Raw genomic sequence first — 24335 nt, 5'->3', positions numbered from 1 at the left:
TGAGCACATAACATTTCATGGAGGGAGCTTATTTTGCGATACTCCGTACATTTTCAGCTAATGGCTTAGGCTTTTATTTATCTCAACCCCAGAGTGGTGGGCCTCGTTTCAGCAGACAGATTGGAATTGGAATTGTTAAGTCAGTGACAACAGTGTAATAACAACTCAATGAAGCAGAGAGGTGAGTAATATGCGACTTGGTTCTTCTGTTCATGAATCTGTGCTGTGCAAATGTACATTATGTTGAATTTTTTTTTTATAATTCCAGCCCTAATTTAGTTTTGACGGGCCGTTATTTGTTCATGCTCGGAATGGGTGCTTCCATTTCTCCTCATTACTTAAGGTGTGCTGACTGTTCATTAAGCCCTGCCACCTTAACAGTCTACCTTAAGACAGGTAAAGTCACTCTGTTGCCCCGATGCAATGTAATAATTAGAACATCTGGGATGATTTTCGTACATCTTCGTTTCAAGGAAGCAGTAAACCGATAACACCAGATTATAACTAGAAAAGTGCTTTCAGTAGAGCGCACAAAGAGGAGCTGAATTTCACCCAGTTTCCCCTCCTGACTCGCTTACAGTCAAGATGGCAGTAAAGATAACACAAATAGGGATTTATTCATCTGATCTGGTTCAAAATATGACAAAACTTTTCTTTGGATTTAGATTGTTGAGCCGCAACGATGTGGCCTGCAACAGACTAGATAGGACTTCTTTTCCGCCGAGCCAACTGCTGGAAATTCCTCTTGATCACTTTCGGCCGGTTTACTTTGACGGGTTTGAGAGGAGTCAAGATACAGCAATCAATAAAATATGTTGGTTTAACAAAAAAGAAATGAATCCCCGCAACCAAATGCATAAGGCGTACGCCTGGAGGAAGATAGTTAGAAGACGAACACTGAATTATTCACTCGGTTGTATATTGAACATTCTCCTGTTAATATTGAATCTGCTGCATATATATATATCGTTGACTCCTGACCACAGGCTGAGGGATTGCGTTTAAGAGTCTCATGCGAGCATGTGTGTTACGTTTGGCGTGAGACCGTCTTTCCATTCGCTGAGATGAACGACAAATATCACTCAATTATCTATTTATTCCTTCCTGTGTCTCAGATGTCAGTGCCAGGGGAGGGAAGTTAAACAGTGTGTGGAGCAGGAAACAGTCACATGGCCAGCGGCTGGGTTTACTGAAGGTGTCGGTGTACGGACAGGTGTGGGCTGAATAGATTGCTGTGTGTTTTTTTCCCCCCCTGACTTTTCTTAAGTGGCTGTTTGTGTGTTGCTGTGCGCTGGTCTCCGCGTGTGTGTTACTGTGAGCCCCTGCAGGCTTTAATTATGTTTTCTGAATGAAACGCATCCGATGGAGCTTCCCCCAATCACATGCTCATTAAAATGCCCTCTTTACCATGACACCCCTGACCTTATGAACCCTTCTGGTCTGAGTTTCCTTGACTACATATATCACATGACACTAGTCGACAGAGCCTTCCCATCGGAGTAGACCTCACCCTTTTTAAAGAAAGCATTCATATTTTTTTTTGTTTGCTTCTCATATTTCTCAAATGTCATACAAATGTTAATTAAATGTTAATCAAGCATCTTAAGCACAGTAATGTCATCAGGATTCAAAGTGATATATTTAGCTGATTTGTGGCCTATTCTGGAGGTTGTCCCTCCCCGGAGGCCCCCCCGTTTCCTTTTCTCGCAATGAGAAGAGAAGTTGAGGTTATGGCAAGGGGAGGCAACATGCCGCAGAGAAAATATTTTGCTCGCCTAATTAAAATGAATGTCAGCTGCCCCCCCCCCCCCCCCCCCCCCCCACCGCGAAGTGCATCAATCTCCGCCTGCAATAGGCCCAGAGTGAGTCTTGCCCTGTCAGTGCATGCCAGCAGTGCTATCCTTCTCCAGACGGATGCACCGCCCTGGCAGCCAGAGAGGCAATGGTGATGATGATGTTTGCTCATCTTATGGTTGCCATGTTGATAGTAACCTCAGACTGAGGCCCAGGCTTAAATGTTGGTTTCTTTTAAGCAGCAGTTGCATAAAGTGGTCAGGGGCATTTTGGGACCATTTGAGGCCTAAGCAGCTGTAAGAAGAAAAAAAGCTGTCCACTGTTCCACACTGCAAGTTACAACTAAGAGACATACAAATCCACTTTTTGGATGGTAAACAGTGAACAAAATGTTGAATGTCAGTCCAAATCTTGGAGGCCTGGTGGTAAGGCTTCCCTATTGCTAGAGACTCAACAAGGCCACTCGGCCCAAACATTTGTTTATTTGTTCTCCTGTGCCCTGAACCATTAGCGTGCTGTCACGCAGCGGTCCTCAGCCCTCCAGCACCCGCTCTAACGCAGAGAAATGGTGTGATCTAACACACCGTTCATTTAAAATATATATATATATATATATATATATATATATACCTGAACATTAAGTTTAGGCCTTTGATATCACATTTATGTATTCCTATATTTATGTAGAGAGGAATGTGTGATACTTGCCTCAGTACAAAGTCGCGTCAGATTGCATGCGCACACCAGATAAATGTACGAGCTTTCAAGTCTGACGGTTATATTTCATGAAATGTGCCCACGTAGTGAAGATGAAAGTATCGCCACAAGATTAATTTGGGACTGTATGGATGAGGTATTATGTTCACAGATTCGCTCCTAATCCTGCACATAATGTCATTTACCTTTCAGCAAGTGATTTCTCATCTTTTTCACATTATCATTATCTTCAGGTGATTTGAATGTTCATCTGAGGGGGGAAACGCATGACAGGCCGCTCTGATGAGGGATGGATAATCATCTCAGGTACTTTATATTACCGCTCTCAGTTAAATGCGTTCCTATTATTTTAAATGAGGAAGCGTCTGGCGCCGAAGCCCAAACTAGGCGTTAATAATGTGTGGTTTGAAGGTGAATGTGTCTTTTGAGGTAATATTCTCTCCCTACACTGTAAAACGACTACAATGGTCTGGCCATGCTAGTGACTCCATGAAGCTCTTTTGAAAGGAAAGCAAATTGTAAGGTGGATAAATGTTGAGATCCAACTGAGATCCTGAGTGATAGCTGGCAAAGTAAATGTAAGTTTACGGTGCTAGTAAGCAAACATCAGGCGAATGGGAACGACATTATGTTTGGCAGGTATTTGGCTGAAAACCAAAGAATTGGACAGATTTGAAATTGGACCTGATGATGGTGCAAGACGAGTGAAGGGGGTCGCCAATGTTGCTCCAATTCACCCTCTGTAGAACAGATGTCTGTAAAAGTCAACCTGCTGGTGGCGCTAGAGGACAAAAGTCACGAGGATCATCCATGAACCATTGTACAAGATTTTTATGGCAATCAGTCTCGTATTTAAAAAAAAAATTCTAATATGCATGACCAAAGTGAGCAATTATTTGGTCCTTTTTTTTTCTAAGGGCATAAAAATACATTTGACTACAGTTTATTGGAAAATAATACAAAATAAGTCCCACATTAGAACTGTAACGATTGGTTAATTACACGGGCAGTTCAACTATCTTAGCTGTGCACACAACCACTTGAATAGACGAGCATCCGACCGCGGATACGGAGTGTTCACATTCGCAGTAAATTGGCCCGAGCAGTGAACACGTCTGTCACGAACATCCCCTTGAAGTGGCGCCCATCAATGAGGGCAGGATCTGAGACCCAGCGCCATTCTTCCCCAATCCCCATTTGGCCTCGGTGAGCTGAATAGCGCACGATCGCCCTGCTGGGTTCGTTTGGACGACTCGTGCCGATGGATGAAAAACGTGAGTGGTTTAGTGCTCTTAAGTTAATGATCTCGGTGCGCGTTCCCTCACTTCCATCCAGGGCATCTCATTGTGGAGAGTAAGTGGCGGGAGCTGTGGGCCCTGTCACAGGGTCTTGGCTGAAATAATGACTAGAACACCCCAACAGACTGAGGTAATAGTAATAACTGTCAGACTCCGTCTCCCATCGATGCCCACATCCCCCTAATTTAGGATTAATTCCTGCTGTACTCGAGAAAGCCCCGACTCGCTGTGTGTCTTCCCATTTTCTTTGAGCTTCTCCAAAAACTATGTTGCTGCAAAAACGCCTTATTTCAGCTTATCACAAACTTGGCTTTTCTGTGTGCGTGTAACCGCAATAGCAGCTTAGAGTTGGAAGCAGTTTCTAAAAGTGAGTGTTGTTTTTACTTGTGTATTAATACAGGCCGTTCATAACCCTTTTCAGTTCCTCTCGTCTGCTGGGAAGAGGGGTATCTGCTGTCTTTGGTGTGCAAAATTCAACTTTTGATAAGTTCACCTTTGTTCCCCCCCCCAAACAATAAAAGTTTGATGATTACTTTTCTTGCTCCAGGTTAGACATGAGATCTTTGCTTCCATCCCCTCAATTTTTTAAAAATATTTGTTTAGAGATGCTGCAACATTATACATTTCAGACTTCTAAACAAGGTTGATGGATTCATCCCTCCGAAAATGCTTTGCCAGTTGGAGCAATTATGTCTGCATCGCCTGTTATTGTTTTCAGTGCAACTTCATGAACAAGTTTGCTGCTTTCTTTTTTGTTGCCCGAGGCTACTTTTTCTATTTTTTTTTGCACTATTGAAACAAGTGCTTGGCTCTTCTTCGTGTGAACGTTAATGACTCTTATTTAAAAAATATAGCTTTTGACGCTCAAATCGCCAGTGTAATCACACTCTGGAGAGATTGGCTATTGATCACCCCACCCTGTCCGACATATAGCGTTGAAGCAAGCTGTTCCAAAAGCAACTGTTACTTCAAATGGCAAAAAAATGAATTCAAATGTTTCCTGTCCAAAAAAATCAGTGCAAGAGTAAAAGGAAAAAAAAAAGAAAAGACAGGAAAACATTCTTCATTTCCACTGAAATGCTCATTGATTTAACATCTCTCTGCTGTCACAAGCAGGCCTCGCGATTGATTAAGACTCACTGAGGTACCGTGGCGCTCAGAATGAGTCGATGTGTCGGACTCTCAAGGCAACTTTCCTCTCACTGAAGGCCTTCAACGCATGCACACATCAGCTAACCACCTCCTACAGCACCGTGTCCTTGCCACAATTTCATTAAACCACCTACACTGATCTCCGCTGACACGTGTGTGTGTGTGTGTGTGTGGGTGTGTGTGTGGACCTGTTTTTGTTTCCGAGCATTGTGTGAATCTTCTGCCGGGCTGTGAACGAAACTATTATCCCCGTTTGTTTACTCGGACCACGACCAAAGATTCTCTTTCGAGATTCCTTCAATCCCATTGTGTGTGCAGCCCGAGCTGTCAGCGCGCCACGCGGTTCATGTGTAAATCGCACCGCTGCGAAGCGCTTTAAAGCCACTGCACTGAAACCGTGGTAGTGACTCATGTTGCTGCCAGCTTTGCCCGGTGTGAAAGGGAATTTTGAGTTTGTGCTGTGCATGTTTTAGTGCTATTGTTGTGATTAGTAAAAGTTTAAAGAAAGAAGAAGAGCCTCCGTTTTGAGCACTACTAAGTTATTACTTGTCTTGATCCCAGTCATGGATGTTCATTTCACACGGGGGAAGATGTGGTGCTGAAGCGTATGTCGACGGGTGTTTTGTCTCACAGTCCTTTTTCATCCTCGCTTGCAGTCACTTTACTGCACATGGAGTCCGTCTCAGAGTGTGATAAGCAGCATCGAGTGTCGGACAGATAAAAGCCCCTCTCCGAGGCTGTAGGTGTCCCCTTTAAAAGAGGCCCTTGATTGCTCCTTTGTCTGCCTCGTTGTCACAGAGCTCAGCTGCCGTTTGTGCCTCCCGAATCATCCCGGCAACCCAATACATTCATTTAATAACACGTGGGGCGTGTGTTCAGTCGTGTGCTCCGCATTCGCTTTGCACTCTACTCTCCCCGGCGTTCTGTGAGAGCACAGACGCGTTGGAGACGGAGAGTGAGAGGAATACAAAAAAAAAAAAGGAAAGAGACACATTAGATAAATCGCCTCTCCATCATTTTTTACAGGCTACACACCCTGCGCCATAAAATGATCTTTCCCCAGTTGGATCATTTTCTCACAAAATCATCACTTTGAAAATAGACTTGTTTGATTGAGTTTTTTTTTCTTTTTTTTTCCGAGACATAGCATCTTATTAATTCAACCCCATGAGATGGAGAAACAGGCAATGCCTCAATAGGGAATATGCCGGTATCTGTTTTATGGCTGCATATGTTTCTGGAGTTACAGCTCAAATAAATAGCTGTTAATGTCTGTGCTCCTTGGGGGTAAAATGATAGTCTGAAAGCAACTCTCTCCTGAGAGGAATGGGATATCGATCTGCGTCCGGAGCCACTTGAAACGTGCAAAGCTTTGAAAAGATGTATATAAAAGGGATGTATATAAAAGGGATGTATATAAAAGAGATGTATATAACAGATCTGTATTTAACAGATCTGTATATAACAGATCTGTATTTAACAGATCTGTATATAACAGATCTGTATATAACAGATCTGTATATAACAGATCTGTATATAACAGATCTGTATATAACAGATCTGTATATAACATATGTATATAACAGATCTGTATATAACAGATCCGTATATAACAGATCCGTATATAACAGATCCGTATATAACAGATCTGTATATAACAGATCTGTATATAACATATGTATATAACATATGTATATAACAGATCTGTATATAACAGATCCGTATATAACAGATCCGTATATAACAGATCTGTATATAACAGATCCGTATATAACAGATCTGTATATAACAGATCTGTATATAACAGATCTGTATATAACAGATCTGTAACGGTGGGACGAGGTTGCACAGGCAGCACAATACGACTGACCAATTGTATGTATATGTATGTACGGCATTCTGAAGAAACAGTTCCTTCCCTCACAACAAAGGGATGACACGTCTTTAACCTTTACACCTTTAGCTCCCTTCCCTCTTGCTGAAGTTCACTATTAGTTGTAGTGTAGTGTCAAATGTAAAATGTCAGCCCCATTATCTGAGCGCTTGACTTTAAGCTTTGGTAGCAAGCTAACAGGACAGCGAGGTTACTTCGCATACTAATCTGACATTTTAAGAAGTGCCCTCGAAGACAAAGACGGCGTTGGCTGTGAGTTTTATTCAATTTATATTTACCTGACAGGGACTTCTTTATGTTAATAATGGAACTTTATTTATTCCCGAGTTATAGTACCTGGGCAATAGCAACAAACCGGCTTCGTCATTTAGTTTGGAGGACTCCCCGTATCGCTCCAGATGACAGATATTCAGTCAGATCTGGCAGCAGAGGCTCAGCTGTTAGAGGGAGCTCTCAATGAATCAGAGCGGACTGGGAGAGCAATAGTCAGTCATTTAAACCAACAACCACAAAGTATTACACACTCGTATCGTCAGAGTAACGGTGATACTGTCCCGTGCTCTGTGAATGAGCCCAGAAACCTCCTGCGATCAGCGGCCACCTGGTTGAAGACGTTGGCCTCCAGTCCCAGTGGATCCTGGTACTGATGTTTGCGGTGTTCATGTAGTCTTCCCTACACACCACTTTTCCCCTCCTCTTTGAGGGTCGACCGCTGCTGCTGGTCACGGGTGGCGTCAGCGAGAACTTGAATACTGAGTTGAATAGCCCCGTGTTCGATTCCAGCTCTGGGGCCCGTGCTGCATGTCGTAACCCACGCTGTCTCCCCTCAACTATCAAATGAAGGTCACGGTAATGTTCAGATCTGATGGCGGCGTTTCATTCTGATGAAATACTGACATTAAAGAACATCTCTGTCGGCACATTCTGCTTCAAGACGACTGCGGGCGGTTCCTTTTTTCCATAACACCACCCGACGGACACTGCATGGCATTTGCAATAAAGGCAGTTCTTACTGTATCTGAGTGATGACCTTATAGTTTGGGATTATGTTGTTGCATGTAAAGAATGTGCTCGGGGGAGTCGAGCATTGACTGAACCATTACATGCTCCCCTTTATCCTGAAACGTTGTGAACTTTGCAGGCTCGTTGTGCATTCTGTATGCTGTCCCACCTATGATTGATCACAATTGTCTGAGGCTGACCAGCTCATTAATCGATTTAAAAAAAACCTTTAAGTCCCCTGTGGATCATTTGAAAAAAAAAGCCTTTTTTCTCTTCTGACTTTCCCTGGGAGAGCTGCAGTCGAGGTGCAGTGGGACCTATTGTGTGGTGTTTGCTTATGATTCACACTGTGTGTGCGTGTGCGTGTGCGTGTGTGTGTGTGTGTGTGTGTGTGACCCAGTGCTTAATCTCCTAATGCATTGACCATATAGAACTGTCAGCGGTGGTAATACTCAAAATAACTGCAATACATTTGTTTCAAAGCTTTGTTGTAAATATGACCTATTTTCAGATTGCCCTCTAAATTATTCACATGATCAGTTGAGTACTTTGTGATTTAGTTACAGTAATATGGCAAATGTCCACGCCAGTAATATCCAGTATATTTCTTTGCCTTTCTCCTAACAAGTGTCTGACTAAACCATGGAGATGCAGTAACTCCTAATCTTCTGTATAATGGAGGTCTTTACATTGCAAACTGCTGCTGCTGTGACATGCCGTCACCAGAATCCCTGATAGCACCCGTGTCTCCATTCGATGGGATGGAAGACGTAATTGCTGAAAGGAAAACTTAATCCACTCTATCTTTTGAATATCAAATAAAAGTTGGTAGTTTGCTCTGATAAGACTTCCAATACATTCCATTTGAAGACCCAGACCCCACCCCTTCCACCTGGACAGTTTGAAACTCTTCCCTCAGTCCCTCCATCAGTTTCTTTTCTACTATATATTACACATCCATAGCAACATTTCAAAACCCACCCTGCAGCATTATCCAATCTTCCAAACCAAATTCACAAATTGGCATTTTTAAGGTTTCTGGTGTGAAACCTGGAGGGTGCCACTGAGCCAACACATGTCAGCTGTACAATCAGAGCTTGGACTTGTATTTGCATGCGGCCCACAGCATGCAAGGATGGCAGCAAACGTTTTGAATAGAGCCGTCCTGAAATGGAACCTTACCAATAGATATGTGTGTGCCAATGTGTGTAGTACATAGTGCTGTATATGTGCAGGCAGCCAGTATAGTGTCAATTCTCTAACCCAACATGGTAAGAAAGTTACAGCAGTTACATACTAACTATGGAAGTAAAACAAGGCGTCGTTGCTTCGGAAAGGCAATTTAAAATAATACCACCCTCCAAACTCTGTGTGCTTATGAGTAATGAATTGGAATATTTTATTTTATTTTTTTTATTGAAGTTAACGCTTTATTAACTTTGAACACAATATTAGATGCCTGTAATTAAACACTGCAATTATTCCAGTGGCACACTCATCGAACGCAGGCAAAAGTGTTGTTTTTAAACAATTGCGCGCATTTTAATCGCGCATGTTAATAGTGGCAGTACGATTGTCGTATTGTCTTGTCTTAAGACTGGCTGTTAATTTATTATCAATGAAAATAATGTTATGGGTCGATTGGAACAGAAATGCAGGCCCGATCTGAAAGCAGAAAGGAAGTACTGCTTAGACTTTTATGTTACTCTCATTATTTCTCTATCACTACGTGGAGTTACAAAAAGGCTAATCAAGGTGGTTTCCATATATGGAATGATACCAATAATGATGTCAGTGTATGAATGTCCTCTAATCTCGTGTCTTTTTCCGTCACGCAGCTGTCGGCCACCTCCGCGCCCCGAGCGGCCTTCTTGCAGTGCCTCCGTTGGGGGATTTGGTGCCCCTTCCAGGAGCCGGCTGACTGGAAGGGGGAAGAAATACAGCTTGTTCTGCGAGGTGGTGCAGAGCCAAACCCTCACGGAGTCATGGCCTACAGCACAGAGATGTTTGCCAACACTCAGAGCCCTGCGCCACTCTCAGCTGCAGGCTCAGCTCAGGTAACAACAAGAGCACGGAGGCATGTCTTTGTCGGAGGAGCAAATTGTAAAGACTGCATTGGCGTGAAGACACACGGATGTTTCCCAGAAGGCAACAAACTCTCACATTATTTCAAGTTTTTGTTGTTGTTGTTGACAGAATGCGCTGCGTTTAAGATAAGTTGTCTTTATTGGTTGGCCATCACACAGCTCAAAGCCAGACGACATCATCCTTTAAAGCTCTGCACTGTAAATCCTCACCGCAGTCGACAGCGCACATGGAGACCAATAATTGTCTCCAAGTCCCATCTTTTCAGTGACAGCATCTGACATTTTCAAAGGGTGCAAAAGTTGCGATGACTTAACTTTTCGCACCTTCGCTGTGAATTTTCACACAGCTCAGATATTAAAAAAATAACAACACGTCACCGCCACATACCTATCTGCTATCTCACTCGTTCCAGATGTGTCCTCCCCCTCCATGATCTCAACTGTTAATTCTCCGACACGTTTCTTTTGTTCCCTGAAACGTGTGAAGCTTTCTCCTCTCCCGGAGGCGAAGGATACCATAACGTTTCGTCTGTCGTCCAGTCTGGAAAGGAAGGCATCCAGCCCAAAGGCATCTCTGAGGACAAAGCAGGAGGATGTGTCCCGTCACAGAAGATCGCCTTCACAGGGTAAATATCATCATGTAATGCACAATGACACACAAATGAATCACTGAGAAAAGAAATGGGAGCAAACTGGTATACAGAGTTTCTCTCGAGGAAGGAGGTGAGAGGCTCTTTACGGCTCACATTTCTTGTGTCTCCTTCTCGTTTATTGGACCAGAAAGCGTTTCGGCGAACACCCGGGTGGAATCAGCCCAAGTCCTAAGCACCAAATCCCAAACGAGCCTGTCCTCTGCATGTGATGCAGCCCCGGCCTCTGCAGTGGTTTCTCAATTGCACCTCCTGCTCTGCGCATGATTAGCACAGTTAGTGGTCGGGGGTCTGAGGGGAATAAACACGAAGTGCGAGGAGAAGACTTTGGCAGTCCATCAGGACCTTTTGATCTACAACAAGCATTGCTTTGCATCTTCATGCTGACGTGCGCTCTAAAAGAGGAACTGTGGCCTGAATCGGGACTACGTTGCTCTTTTAAAGGTGAATACGATACCGATGGCTCGTGTTTTTGTCAAAATGTATTCAGCATCCCATTCAAGCTTCTCATCCAATCTGGTGGCATGGCTATATGTTGCTCTGGTCTAAACTGAATCATCTCAACAACTATGGGATGGGTTGCCATGACAGTTGGTACAAATAGTCATGTGGTCGCTTTTTCTCGAGTAGGTCAAAGCTGCTAGCATTAAAGCTAATTTGTTTCTTTTTTTTGCTTCTTTTAAGTCCTTTTGTCATGAGTCATTGGACTCATGCTTATATTATCAGAGAGTATAATGTAATACATATAATAGCAGCAGATATTTCTTACAGTTTGAACATGGAGATTCATTCTTACCTCATACAACCTGTATTTTTTAATCCAGTGGTGTTCTGCAGTGGGTTTCTGGCCATTTGACATTTGTATTACTACTTCTTTTGACACTTGTTCCTGTTGTTGTAATCTCACATAGAAGGAGCAGCTTTGCCTCAAGCTTACAGGGGTGTGGACAGAGTCTTGTTTTGTATTTGGGATAAAAAGAAACCTTCGAAAAACCAGATTGATGAGGGGTTTTTTTGTACTCATCTAGCGTCATAATCCTGTCTTTGTGAGATTAACGCCAATTCTCAAAGCCAATTAATGACATACGCCAAGTGTATGTCATTATACATAATATACACTTGGCGTATGTCATTAATTGGCTTGGAGTGTAAATTGTATATTAAAGTATGACTTCCCACAGTTTCTTCAACCTTTTTTTAACCAACTTATTCTCAAAATCCATTTATTGTTGTGCTGAAAAAATGAGCACATTTCTAAAAAAAACCTACTCGGACTCAATTACATGACACGCACCTGTTTATCCATACGAGAGAGATCATTGCAGCAAAAAGCTTCCGTGTGCATTAGAAGATAATACTATATCGGAGCGTCGCCCGAAGCCACGTGTTCTCCAGCGCATATTGGCTGTTCTTCGCTTTCTGAAACGTTGTGTGCACCGACAAAAATGTGAAAACAAAGCTGAACCAAGTCCCTGTTTGTTTAAGGGGTTATCAGTGAATGCTGCTGAATTCCTCCCACAGAAGCATTTATTCCGTCGCTCCCAATTAAGCATGACCGTTCCACGATATCCTTCTAAAAATAACTCGAAACGGTCTGCTTAAATAGTTCACATCCCACTACAGCTAAAGATAAATGATATGCCACTGGTTGCATCGCTGATTTAAGCCCATACTGCTGATTTGCTCTGTCAGCGAATTGATTAAACGTGTAGTAAACACTAGCCACTCAGTCCCAGTGACGGCAGAAAGAACTTGAGGTGGACCCCGGTCGTATGCCTCGATGATTTCCCCACTAATGATGCTGTTAACTTATCTTGGAAGAGAAGAATAGCGTTGATCAGGGCCTTCTTCACGGGTGTGTGGAGAAGCTTTTGGGCAAAGTCTATTAATGATATTTTAATCAGTGTTCAAGTGTCTTCAGAGGATCGCCCAAGGAGCCCGGAGTATTTGGGGCTAGTGTTCAGAGGAGAAATGATATCATGAATCTCTGTCATTCTTTGATTTCAGCTCCTTAATCAATCCTTGACTTGTGTTTGTGTGTGTTGTGTTGTGTTGTGTGTGTGTGTAGTGTTGTGTGTTGTGTGTGTGTGTGTGTGTGTGTGTGTGTGTGTGTGTGTGTGTGTGTGTGTGTTTGTGTGTGTGTGTGTGTGTGTTGTGTGTGTGTGTGTGTGTGGTGTGGTGTGTGTGGGGTGGGCGTATGCCAAGTAAGTGTGCTGCTTTCCATTGCAGATTGCTTTTTTTAGACGAATATGTAATTCGTAGCCAGTCTCAAATATGAAATTCCTGTCTTTGATGCATGTATACTTATTAATGTGGAAAGCTCACCGTGCTTCACTACCTTTTGAATCAGTCTATGGAGGTAAATAAACAAGCTACTGTTTAACTGCTCAGTAAAAAACAGATGGATGGGCTGTTTTGGCTTCACTTTCAGGGGCTGTCATGTTGTCCATCTCCATTGAATCCCATAATCACATCTCTAAGACCAGGCTGGTAAATAAAAAGTTTACTTTAGATCAAAAAACAGCCAGAATTCAAAACCAAGCCAGGAAGGGAGGTGAGGCAAACTTAGCCAACAGCGGATCAGAACATAGGAACAGGAGTTCAAAAGGCAGGCTGGGGGTCATAACAGGTCAAACTCAGGCAGGCAGAGAACATAGCTGGATTGCAAAGGCAGAAAGTCAATTGATGATATCAATGGGAGTGGGCGGGCCTTCTATGCAGCTGCAGGTGGGCAGGGGATGGCAGGCAGGTGATGGCTGAACTCTGGATCTGAAACGACAGGAGAGTTAATCCAAGGCAGGGGAAAAAGCAGACAAGCCAAATGTGAACACTCTAAATTATTCATGGAAGACATCTACATGCGGCCGGAAGTCTATACGTTTTTATTATTCTTCAATTTATTTACAGAACCCCTGGTTTTTTACATGACCATCTCCCATCCCTCACTGCCGCTGATGATGAGCTGAGAGGCCTAAAATATGCTGTTTTGACAGAAATGCGCAATAATGAAGTTTACCGATGCAAAATGTGTACATATTTCAATGTATCCTTTTCTCAGTTCCTGGTATCTTGTGCACGTACAGCTGTTTGTGTCTGCTTCTCGTGCTGCTGCCGGTTTGCTCGCCTGTCGCGGCGGCCTCTCGTTGATCACAAATAAACAGCCAGCTGCTTACAGTCCAGCAGCTAATGAAGGGAAACACATTTCTCTTAGGGGTGAAACAGTAAGCCCTAAAAAACTAAATGGCTGCCGGGGGGGGGGGGGGGGGGGGGGGGGGGGGGTGGGGGGGGGGGGGGGGGGGGGGGGGGGGGGGGGGGGGGGGGGGGGGGGGGGGGGGGGGGGGGGGGGGGGGGGGGGGGGGGGGGGGGGGGGGGGGGGGGGGGGGGGGGGGGGGATGCCAGAGCACATTTGTGAAGGAGAGCCAACCGGTTCTGCTCCGTGTCCACTCTGTGTGCATGTAGTCCGAACAGATGGGAGCTACAGTAAGACACCCCAGGCAACTGAAGCAATTTCCAAAAGGCCAATCGAGCCCGCACGGGAGCGAGAACGAGTGGGAGAGGAGACAAAGAGATGCTGGAAAGCTTTTGATTTCAGTATAACCATGGCTACCAACCAATAAACCTCAGGAAGCGTCATCAGACTCTTCATACTCAGCGTGATTTCAGTCCAACTCTGTCGCCCTCTGCGTGAAGATCTGTTACCGATTGTGAGGAGTCTTGGACATCGCAACGGGTCAGTGCAGTTATTCTCTTTCGCTGCTGGGCTCGTTATGCAAGGCACATTGTCACAGTGCACTCTTTATTCCTCGGGATGCCACCTGAGCGCAGATCCAATCAACGAGAAATCTGAAAAGAAGACATGGTGATACTGCCATCTTCCATTCCCTCTCGCCAGCAGCCATTCCAGTACCTCACCACACTCGGTGTCCATTTAGCTCGCTCAATCAACACCGAACTGGAGTGAGATGAAGACAAGGACACAAAAAGGGATACGCGTTGCGCTGAGTTCCTACTTACTTATTAGCGTACACTATATATAGTGTTTTTTTAATCGTTTTTTTTTTTTTTGCTTCTGTTTTTCAGGTCAAAGATCTATTCCACCAGCTTCTCCTCCAGAATCGCCACAAGGCCCCGGGGTAAGACACCTCGTCACCTACTCAACGTTAGTGACTTAACTTGAGTGCAATAACAGCTAGTGCTATGACAAAAAGGCTTTGTCTGAAGTCCCTCCCCACACACACTAGAAGCAAGACTACACCACAAGCCCTTAAGCGGCTTTTGTACTATTTTCTCTCTCTCTTAAGAATAAATCCGGCTATCGGTCGGTCAACAAAGGATCCTGCTTTTTGGCCACGCAGAGCATTGGAACAAGCTGAAAATACAACATCTGACATTTTAGCATCTTATGAAGTCTTTATGGCTGACAAACGGTCATCCATTGACACATCCAGCTGAAGCAAGATTAATATTCACTTGGAGTTGTGTTTCCATCCACTTCACAAATCTAGAGCCCCCTGCTCTGTTGGGTCCATCTGACGAACCCTGTCAGCAGGGTTTGTGTGCCAGGAAACCGAAACAATGAACTAAAAGAGGCTAAAACACACAATTTGATCATTTCAGTATGAGTACGGTAATCTTAAAAAAATGATGTATTCCGAGTAGATTCAAATGCCATGTGGCTCTTGTCTGTACCTGTTAACTGTTGACCTGGAGAGATTCCTGGCTGAGTGACAGGAGCAGGAAGCCCCTCTATCAGTTCCCTCTCCATGGATGCAGCTCCCCTTCTGTGCTCTTCAGACGGACAACCATAAATCTGGACCAACCCACCCACAGTCATGCTGTGTCTGTTTTGTCGACAGTAATAGCAGGTCGCGCTTATGTACAGCTTATATATTTATTTATTTTTTACTCTGGAAAAAAGATTATCTGCAACAATGTGGTGGTCATGGAAGCACATTTGACATATTTACATCTTTTGTGTGAGATTCCAGAATAATCGGATCTATGAAAATATCCTGCAGCCAGCAGTTTTGCAGGAGATTTAGTGAAAGAAAGCAAGCGTGTGAGTGTGTGTCTGGTGAACATGTTATTTGTGGGGAAAGACAACGAGATATCTGTGCGTGTGTCAATCATGAAACAGTTGAATCACCACAGAAACCAGCGAAAAATAGGAGTAATGCTGTTGATGATAATCGCGCGTTGTTAGATCAAATCAGATTAAATGTCACATTAGCGTCAGTGTACGCTCGAGGCTTCCCACAGGCACTGCTCTATCATAACTATGTCGTAAATGGAACTGCTCCCAGTCTCAGGTCCAACATATCAACACATGCAACATATACCAACAGTGTGTGTTGCTGTGTGTGTATTTTGTGTGTCTGTGCGTCCTGACTGAGCTAAGCTACCGTTACCAAACCATCCCTCAGCCTGAGTGGAGGTGTCAGTGGAGACTGGGAGTTGTGATGGATGCTGCTCTCTCTCAGGATGAGGCTAGACACACACACACACACACACACACACACACACACACTCTGTTTCAGTGTTAGCTCTCTGGGCCAATATGAGCCACAGTCTGTATTGTCGACTCGTTTTAAATTGAACCAACTGGCTGGGAGCTGTGGGAGCGCTACAGCCATGAACTCGACAAATCAACCCTCATTTTTATTATACAGCGAGGTCGGTGGAAGCCTGCAAGTGGGCTGCTCCCGCTGGATAACAAGAGTCGACTGCGGTCATACTGGGCGTCTCCTCTGGGATGATATTAGAAGATGGTGGTGCTCAGCTGGATACGCCATCTTTTTCATCTTGTAATTCCCTAAACATCTGGGCCATTGCAAACAGGCAGAATTAATAATAGAACAAGTTATTTCCACAGTGTATTTTGGTTTTGTTTGAATGATCCTCCAAGTATTTCCACTGCAAATTAATGGATGCCTCTGTCATATGTCCAAGGTTTAAGGGTTAAAGTTCAACTAAATTTCCTCAAAAGGAGAAATTAACTTTGCACCAAAGGGGAAAATAAGTAGTGGCCACTTTGTCAGTTACAGCATAGCACATTGGATTCAAAGACACCATCATCATGGGGATGATGGGGTGAGGCAACACAACTACTTGGTTAGGTGTAAGGTCCAAATGCACAGAAGCGATAAAGGATGCTCTTCATGTGATGCTCCCATGGTGCACATTACAGGCATCAGATTTTAAATGTATTTTTAGGACAAATTATTATTATGTGAAAATGTGCATCACGTGATCCGCTAGACGTTTCACTCTGTTGGAGTTCTTTGGAGACAAAAAAACAAACAATCGATGGTCGCCGGGTCTTTATTTGATGCTCACCGGTTGGAGTAGAGGCGTCAAAACAGTTTGATGAATTTCCGGCCGACTGAACTTACTAGTAGGTGGAGCAGTCGCCTTCTAACCGGTTTCCTATGAGGCTGCTAAACACAGATAAATGGGTGGTTTTTGCCTCTTTTAGCCTAATTGTTTTGGTTCCCAGTTACCATGTCTCCAGATGGAGAACACTGCTGTTATCAGCAAACAACTGAGGGCTTTGATAAACCCACTGAATGCTTCCTGGCCAGCACCAAACAACAGACACAAAGTTAGTGACTAGCTGGAGAAGTTTGTCAAATATATAGATGAATAAGTGACTTATATTAAAACATCAAAAATGTCTGCTGAATGTGTAACTAGACTCGCTAGATGTGAGATGTTCCACCACTTCTGAGTGCCCACAAAATCGGTGAAGGCAGCTTTAAGTTTACAGTAAATTACTCTCATAAAATCACAATCCATAATACAATAATGAGTAAATAAGCAGCAGCCGTCATTAGTGCAGCGGCTGCTCAGTGTGCACAACATAGCCTCTCTATCTGATGGGTGTCCAGGATTCTGCATGGAGAACTGAAACAGAAAAAACACTGTGAAGCCGTGCCACCGCTGTTGGCAGCCACCCGACGATGCATCACGACTCCGGCGTTGCCATCAAATTGACAAATACAGCCTCCGTGTCGTTCCCCATCTCTCTGTCTCCCACGCTTTTCAGAGGTACCGATATAAAAATAACCTTGTTTCAATCCCCAAATGATTTTGCCCGGAACATTCCTTCCTCTTCAACGGGACTGTCAGGCGCTGATTAATCAACGGCCTGGTTCTCCGAAAGGGCTCCTCCGTAAACAAGCACTCCGGCTCCGTCTGTAGACATTGTTGGGAGCTGACAACTTTCTCTTCGCTCGCACACATTATTGATCCCTGACACTCTGGGTGCGCCGCCGTGCAGAATGCTAAGGATCTCGTGGTATTTATAGCCGGCGGTTTTTGGGAGAGCAGCGAGAGTCTTGTTTGCCCGTGTTGATGATGATTGCTCGCTCCGGGGCCGCGGTCATGTTTCGGGGGCCGCGCTCAGCGTTCTGTCGACCCAGGGTGGTCCCGTAGTCCGCGGGCCGGAGGTGAGGCCGTGTTTCAGTTTTGTTGCTTGGCCAGAGGGGGCGATTTGGCATCTGGCTCTGGCTGAGTCAGAGCTCATTTCTGCAGCTCTCTTCCACGCAGAGGTACTTAGGGCCTTGTATCAGATGTCTCTCTCAGAAGAGTGGGGCTCAACATTGTTTATCGTCTTGACTCCAACCTCTGTTGCCGTGAGCGACTCCTTCTGTCTACAAAGTGAAGGAGATACGATTACAAACATGTCGTGGGAACTCGTGCTTCAAAGTAAATGGTTACACGATATGGTAGTATCGATTTGACTGATATGTAAAGATAGATTTCTTTCTTTTTTTAATTGCAATGGATTTCTGTAAATGCTGGTGTTTGTCTTATGATAATCAAAACTTGTAGCTCAACCCCTGACTGCTACCTCATGTCAGTTGTTATCATTGCTTTTGCAATTATCTCATTTGGTGGTGTGTAGTTGATTATCTTGAACTTTCTCTTCTCGGATGTATTTGCCAAGTTGAGGCACTTTAAATGAGGTCAAACGACATCATTGTAAGCATAGTTATAACAGTGTTATAACAGTGTTGTAGTTTAGTTTGGAAGGTCTGAGTGGAAACTACTTTTTGAGTTTGAAGGCTGCCAGTTCAAAACATAGCTAACAGTTTCACAAGATGAAGAGGTGTAATTGCACCTTTTGTGTAAAAAAATAATCCCTACGTTTTGATAACTCGCCTCGAATATTGCAATTGAAATTTGACAAAAGTGTCATTTTCACAACTCTTATAATTAACAGTGTCTTAACAAGCTGGAGCAAGTGACAGTTGATGTCATCTCTGAAAATTGACTGTGACTGTCAGCGGCAAATTTAGTGAGCTGCAGTTAATTAATGTTGAATTTGTTGAGTTGGCAAGCGCAAAACAAACATTGTTTTATCTGGTTGATATAGATGCCAGTGTCACTGATGGGGAAAAAATACCTTTTGTGTGTCAAGACAAATTAAGTGTGGGCTGTGTCTTCATTTTCAATAAAGACCAACGGATGATGTATGAGTTGTTTGGTACAAAACACACCTTCTTACACACTGTTTTAATACTATCCAGGTAGAAAAGAATCTCAATTGAATCGGCAAGACAATATTGGTCAGGTATTTCATTACATTGCACTTACACTTAAATATCCAAAGCGACTTACATTCATACACCGTAGACACAGCTACGGGGAGCAATTCTTGGTTAAGTGTCTTGCTCAAGGACACATCGACTAGGGGTAGCAGAGCCGGGGATCGAACCGCCAATCTTCTGATTGAAGGATGGCACTTCTAACCACTGAGCCACAGTCGAGTTTCAGATATAGTCCTCAAATTGTTTAGCTCAAACATGTTACTGATATCAACACTGCATATCCTCAAATAAAACATTTAACTTATTCGGTTGCCGAGCGTATTTTCAGGCTTTAAGCTTCGTTAGAGACTCCTCGGCTCTGATTGGCTGAGGGGGATATTGACAGTTGGAGCAGAAATGGTAAAAGTGATCTTCTTTTAAGTTACCAACTGTAGCTTTAATCGGGTTTTTTTTTTACCCTGATGAACTCAATGTCAGTTGCAGCACCAATAATGATCGCTGTTGATGTTTAAATCACTTAAACAAGAAAAGAAAAAAGAAACTTATTATCAATAAATCTCTGCTTTGTCTTTTTATTGAATAGAGATTCATTTGACTTTTCTTTGTGTTTTTCCTGTAGCATCTCACTCCGTGCAGCACTTCCTCACCTTTCACTTTCTCCCGTCACACTCGCACACATTTAACACATGCAACCCGCACTAGTGCGTTCACACTCTGACCCGATACTCCCCCTTTCTCATGCCTCGCTAATATGTTTCCTCCTTTATGTCCTCGACTCTTCAACCTTTTGTTCTCCGTATTTAATTCCACTAATCTCTCCATTTTTTTTTTTTACTGGATGTCCTCCTTGATCCTCCCCCTTTTCAAGCCTCCGCCCCCGCCTCTCACTTTGTTTGTTTGAGCCATATGATGAGCTCGACTCCGTGTCACGATCTCTCCCTCTCGCATACACACACGTCACAAAGCAGCCAAATGTACATTCATGAAAGTCCTTGTGTCTCACACATACACACCAACCTTGTGCAACAAATTTACATTGTAAATTGAAACAAAACAATAACACAAACTACTACGTTAGATTTAGTAAAAAAAGAATCATGTTTTTGGTTTAAAATATAGTACGGATGTAAATTAAAATAAATCAACATTGACTTTCACATGGGACACACACAGTGGGGTCCTGGGTGAAAGTCCTGTGTTGACTCACCCATCTGCCCTGACTTTGATTAGAAATGTATTTGTTATACGTCAAAACAAACTTAATCCGTCTGAAATACCATGAAATTCACAATTTTTTCTTCTGTTGGGAACGTAATTCTTAGCACACCAGGATACACGGGCGGTGTGAAACACACTACTCTGCATGTCAGGATCTCTCTCTCTCTCTCTCTCGCTCTCGCTCGCACACACGCACACTCCCAACAAATGGCTTTCTGCGATACAATACAACTGAAGTACAATACACACACAATAAAACACCTCACACACACCACACACACAGAAAGAAAAGAAGTGTGGTATCATATATAGTGTACGTGTACACACATGTAATGCCTCGGACGCATTCACACACACACACACACACACACACACACACACACACACACACACACACACACACACACACACACACATACATGCGCACATGCAGGTCTCATGAAGCCAGAATGTGAACAGATGATCTGTTTGGCTGTCAGGGCAAACAGGCTGAGTTCAGAACATTGGCAGCCACAGCATTGCCACTACTAATTGCCTCTGCGTATTCTCTTGGTGTGTGAGTGTGTGAGAGAGAGAGAGAGAGAGAGAGATCCTGACAAGCAGAGTGTCGTTCACACCCTCTGTGTGCAGGACGTGATGACTCAATGTGAGATCACATGCATGCGAGTGTCTGTGTGTAAAATGTGATACGGCTTCGCAGTACTTGTGAGGACCGACTTGTAACAGCCCACCGGTCTTGACATTTTGGGACATTGCAAGCACATTTTGAGCAACCTATGAACAATCCTAACAGCCAGAACCGCTCATTTTGTGGTTACACCTACACCAATCACATTATTTGTGAGTGAGCGAACTGTGGAGTGGCCGGCGGTTTGGAATGAGGATATCCACTAAGTGAGTTAAACCACTTTCACATTCTGCATGCGCCATTCCTTTTTTAAAATGCACCCACAAACTATCTTTCCGTTATTTAAATGTCCAAAAGAGAGAATGTAAAAGGTGAGTCGGAGTCCAGTACCGCCCAACAATACCAGATATGCCCTGTCTATAAGTCTTCAAATCCCTTGGGGGATGGGCCAGATGTTTGGCATGACACAGAAATAAAAACTAAACTAAACACTTTAAGGCAGATATTGATATTTGAGAGTTTATTTTCTTTTCAACATTAATATGTAGCATAAACAAACATTTTTGATAAGGTGATGATGACCTGCCAGTAGTTTTTGTAATGATCAAAGTCAGTCTTGGTCTCAAGTTAACTTTTTGAAGGTCTCGAAGTCGTCTCAGACCTGACCGCATTTATTACTTTACTTAAGAACTAGAACTCTGGATTGTATTTCCAGTGAGGTTTAATTTTTCATGTGCACTCATACATACAATATGTGACAATAAAAGAGGTGATGGAGGGGGATTCTTCATTTCATGTCTCTTGGTGTTTTTATGGAAATGTGGATCTTTCAGATAGATTTGAAGATATGGTTTGCATGTTCCACATTTCAATGCAGTGTGGGACTCGCACTGTTCTGGTTTTGGTCCTGACTCCATATCAAAGTCTTCTGTGGTCTCGGTCTCGATACACGTTGGTCTTGGTCATGACTTGGTCTTGGTTTAGGTGGTCTTGACTACAACACTTCCTCCTGGAAGGTAAGCCATCACAAGCTCGAGATGAGCAGCCGTTATTGCTCAAATATTTTCTTTCTCTTTTTCTTCCTAGTGAACATCCACATGCTTTCAAGCAGACCAACATTTTTAAGGGGATCTTTGTGGAAAATAAATGACTCACAAGCTATCTAGAATATTTCCATTTGATTGAATGGTGCAGTCATCAAAAACATGCAGTCTGCTGTTTAAATATTTCACTGGGCGTAAACATCATATATCTTCGAGGGATATTCGGAACAAGCTGATACAGAATATATATGATGCTGTCAGACAGTGTGGAAAACGATTTTTCAAATCTTAAAGCAACGGGGGAAATCCAGGGGGAGATTGGGCTTTCTATGTAGATACAAAATAGTAAAGTATAGATTAGTGATACTTTGTGTCCATTTTCACAGTTGCTGTCAGAATGTTGCTAGGAACCGGTACACTCTAGTTTCTATGGATACCACTGTAACCAATGCCTCCATATTCAGGTGACCTTAGCATGAATCAGATCATAAATCTCTCTGGTGTTTCTTCGGCTCACGGCTGTATTGTAGTCGCACACTAAATGTTTCTTTTTGCTCCGTGCATTGAGTGTTTTATCTTGATGCTTGTCGCAGTGGCACATTGAGTCTGCACGGTGGGATTGCTTCTGTGTGATCTACTTCAAAGCCAAGGGGAATTCATGTCAATGCAATCATCAATGCAATGTCCTCACAAGCATAGCAGATCCAGTAAGCACTAAATCCAACAGATCACCGGGTGAGTGAACATCTCTTCTTTTGCTGCTCAATCGGATTCAATGCAGTATTTGTATTGTACCCCGGAGAGCCATTTGTTTTGACGATAACGGATTCAATAGCACTCGCAAACTGTTAGATGAAGACACATTATTAGCCACAAGAAGTCCATTAAGCTGCTTTTAACACCGTTGCTTTGCGTCTCCGTAAACTCTACGGAGCTCACAAAAATGAATTGAGAAATCAAACCAATGTCCGACTGATTGATCAAACTGTTGTTTTGTTTTGTGACTTTGTTGGTGACAATCGAAAAGGTGGTCAGCATTCTTTCATTATTGGCCTAAATAATGAATAATGACAGCCCCGTTTACACAAGTGAGATGCCTTAAAACAGGCTAATTTGGCAAAATATATTTCTGGTCTTGCTGGAGGGTTATTTCCCAATGGTGTACAAATATATTGGGAATTGTACAAGATAGTACAAAGTATTTCGGCCATTAAAATTTAAGCTATCAACCCATCAGGATCATTTGAGGTAAAACGAAAGTTCAGTGATAAAAAATGTAGGAACATCTAGGGAACATTTAGTTTGGCCGTGTTCATCAGTTCAGATGAGACATTCCCACGATCAAAAGGCCAAAGGAAGTCTGCGCTCACACTTAGGGGAACAAAGTGAAGAGCTCAGACTTTCCTGAAGGAACTCCGAGCAAAAGTGGTGCTCTTTAGCCAAGACAGCCGATAGATGTGGTTGGAGCATCTGATAAGAATTCCTCCCAGACGCCTCGCTGCAGACATCCATTTGGGAGGAAACCTCAGGGTGGACTCATGCCAGAGGTGCAATATATCCTATCGAGCCAGGGAAAGCCACAGGATCCCCAGGAGGATCTGGAGGTGGCCAGGGAACAGACGTCTAAGCTCCTCGACTTACTTTGCTGCCTTGGCTATCCGAAACCAGATAAATAACAGAACACTGTCGAGATGAGAGAAATTCACATGTTATATTTCTTGTTATATAGAGGAATTCACGTGTTGCATTTCTTGTTATATAGAGGAATTCACGTGTTATATTTCTTGTTATGTAGAGGAATTCACGTGTTATATTTCTTGTTATGTAGAGGAATTCACATGTTATATTTCTTGTTATGTAGAAGAATTCACGTTTTATATTTCTTGTTATATAGAGGAATTCACGTGTTATATTTCTTGTTATATAGAGGAATTCACGTGTTATATTTCTTGTTATGTAGAGGAATTCACGTGTTATATTTCTTGTTATGTAGAAGAATTCACATGTTATATTTCTTGTTATATAGAGGAATTCACGTGTTATATTTCTTGTTATGTAGAAGAATTCACATGTTATATTTCTTGTTATGTAGAGGAATTCACGTGTTATATTTCTTGTTATGTAGAGGAATTCACATGTTATATTTCTTGTTATGTAGAAGAATTCACGTTTTATATTTCTTGTTATATAGAAAATCGAGTAAAAGTAGCACTGAACCCAAAGCTCACATCTTGCTTTCTGAAGCCATAACATTTAAGTTATAATACTTGACGGATGAACACCAAATCATTCTGGATTGA

At 43.1% G+C, this 24335-nt stretch overlaps 1 protein-coding gene across 6 annotated transcripts in view; it reads left to right on the top strand.

Annotated features, from left to right (window-relative positions):
- nphp4 (nephronophthisis 4) overlaps nucleotides 1-24335 on the top strand; it is a 138280-nt gene that overhangs the window by 58432 nt on the left and 55513 nt on the right. For all 6 annotated transcript variants that reach the window (XM_034537649.1, XM_034537648.1, XM_034537647.1 and 3 more), the window contains 3 exons: nucleotides 9696-9914; nucleotides 10432-10570; nucleotides 14675-14727. In XM_034537649.1, coding sequence (XP_034393540.1) covers nucleotides 9696-9914; nucleotides 10432-10570; nucleotides 14675-14727 — 411 coding nt within the window. The remainder of the gene's footprint in view (nucleotides 1-9695; nucleotides 9915-10431; nucleotides 10571-14674; nucleotides 14728-24335) is intronic.

Source organism: Cyclopterus lumpus, chromosome 7, assembly GCF_009769545.1.
Source record: "Cyclopterus lumpus isolate fCycLum1 chromosome 7, fCycLum1.pri, whole genome shotgun sequence".
Lineage (NCBI taxonomy): Eukaryota > Metazoa > Chordata > Actinopteri > Perciformes > Cyclopteridae > Cyclopterus > Cyclopterus lumpus.
Note: the sequence above shows the minus strand (reverse complement) of the source record. Positions and strands in the feature narration are given on the sequence as shown.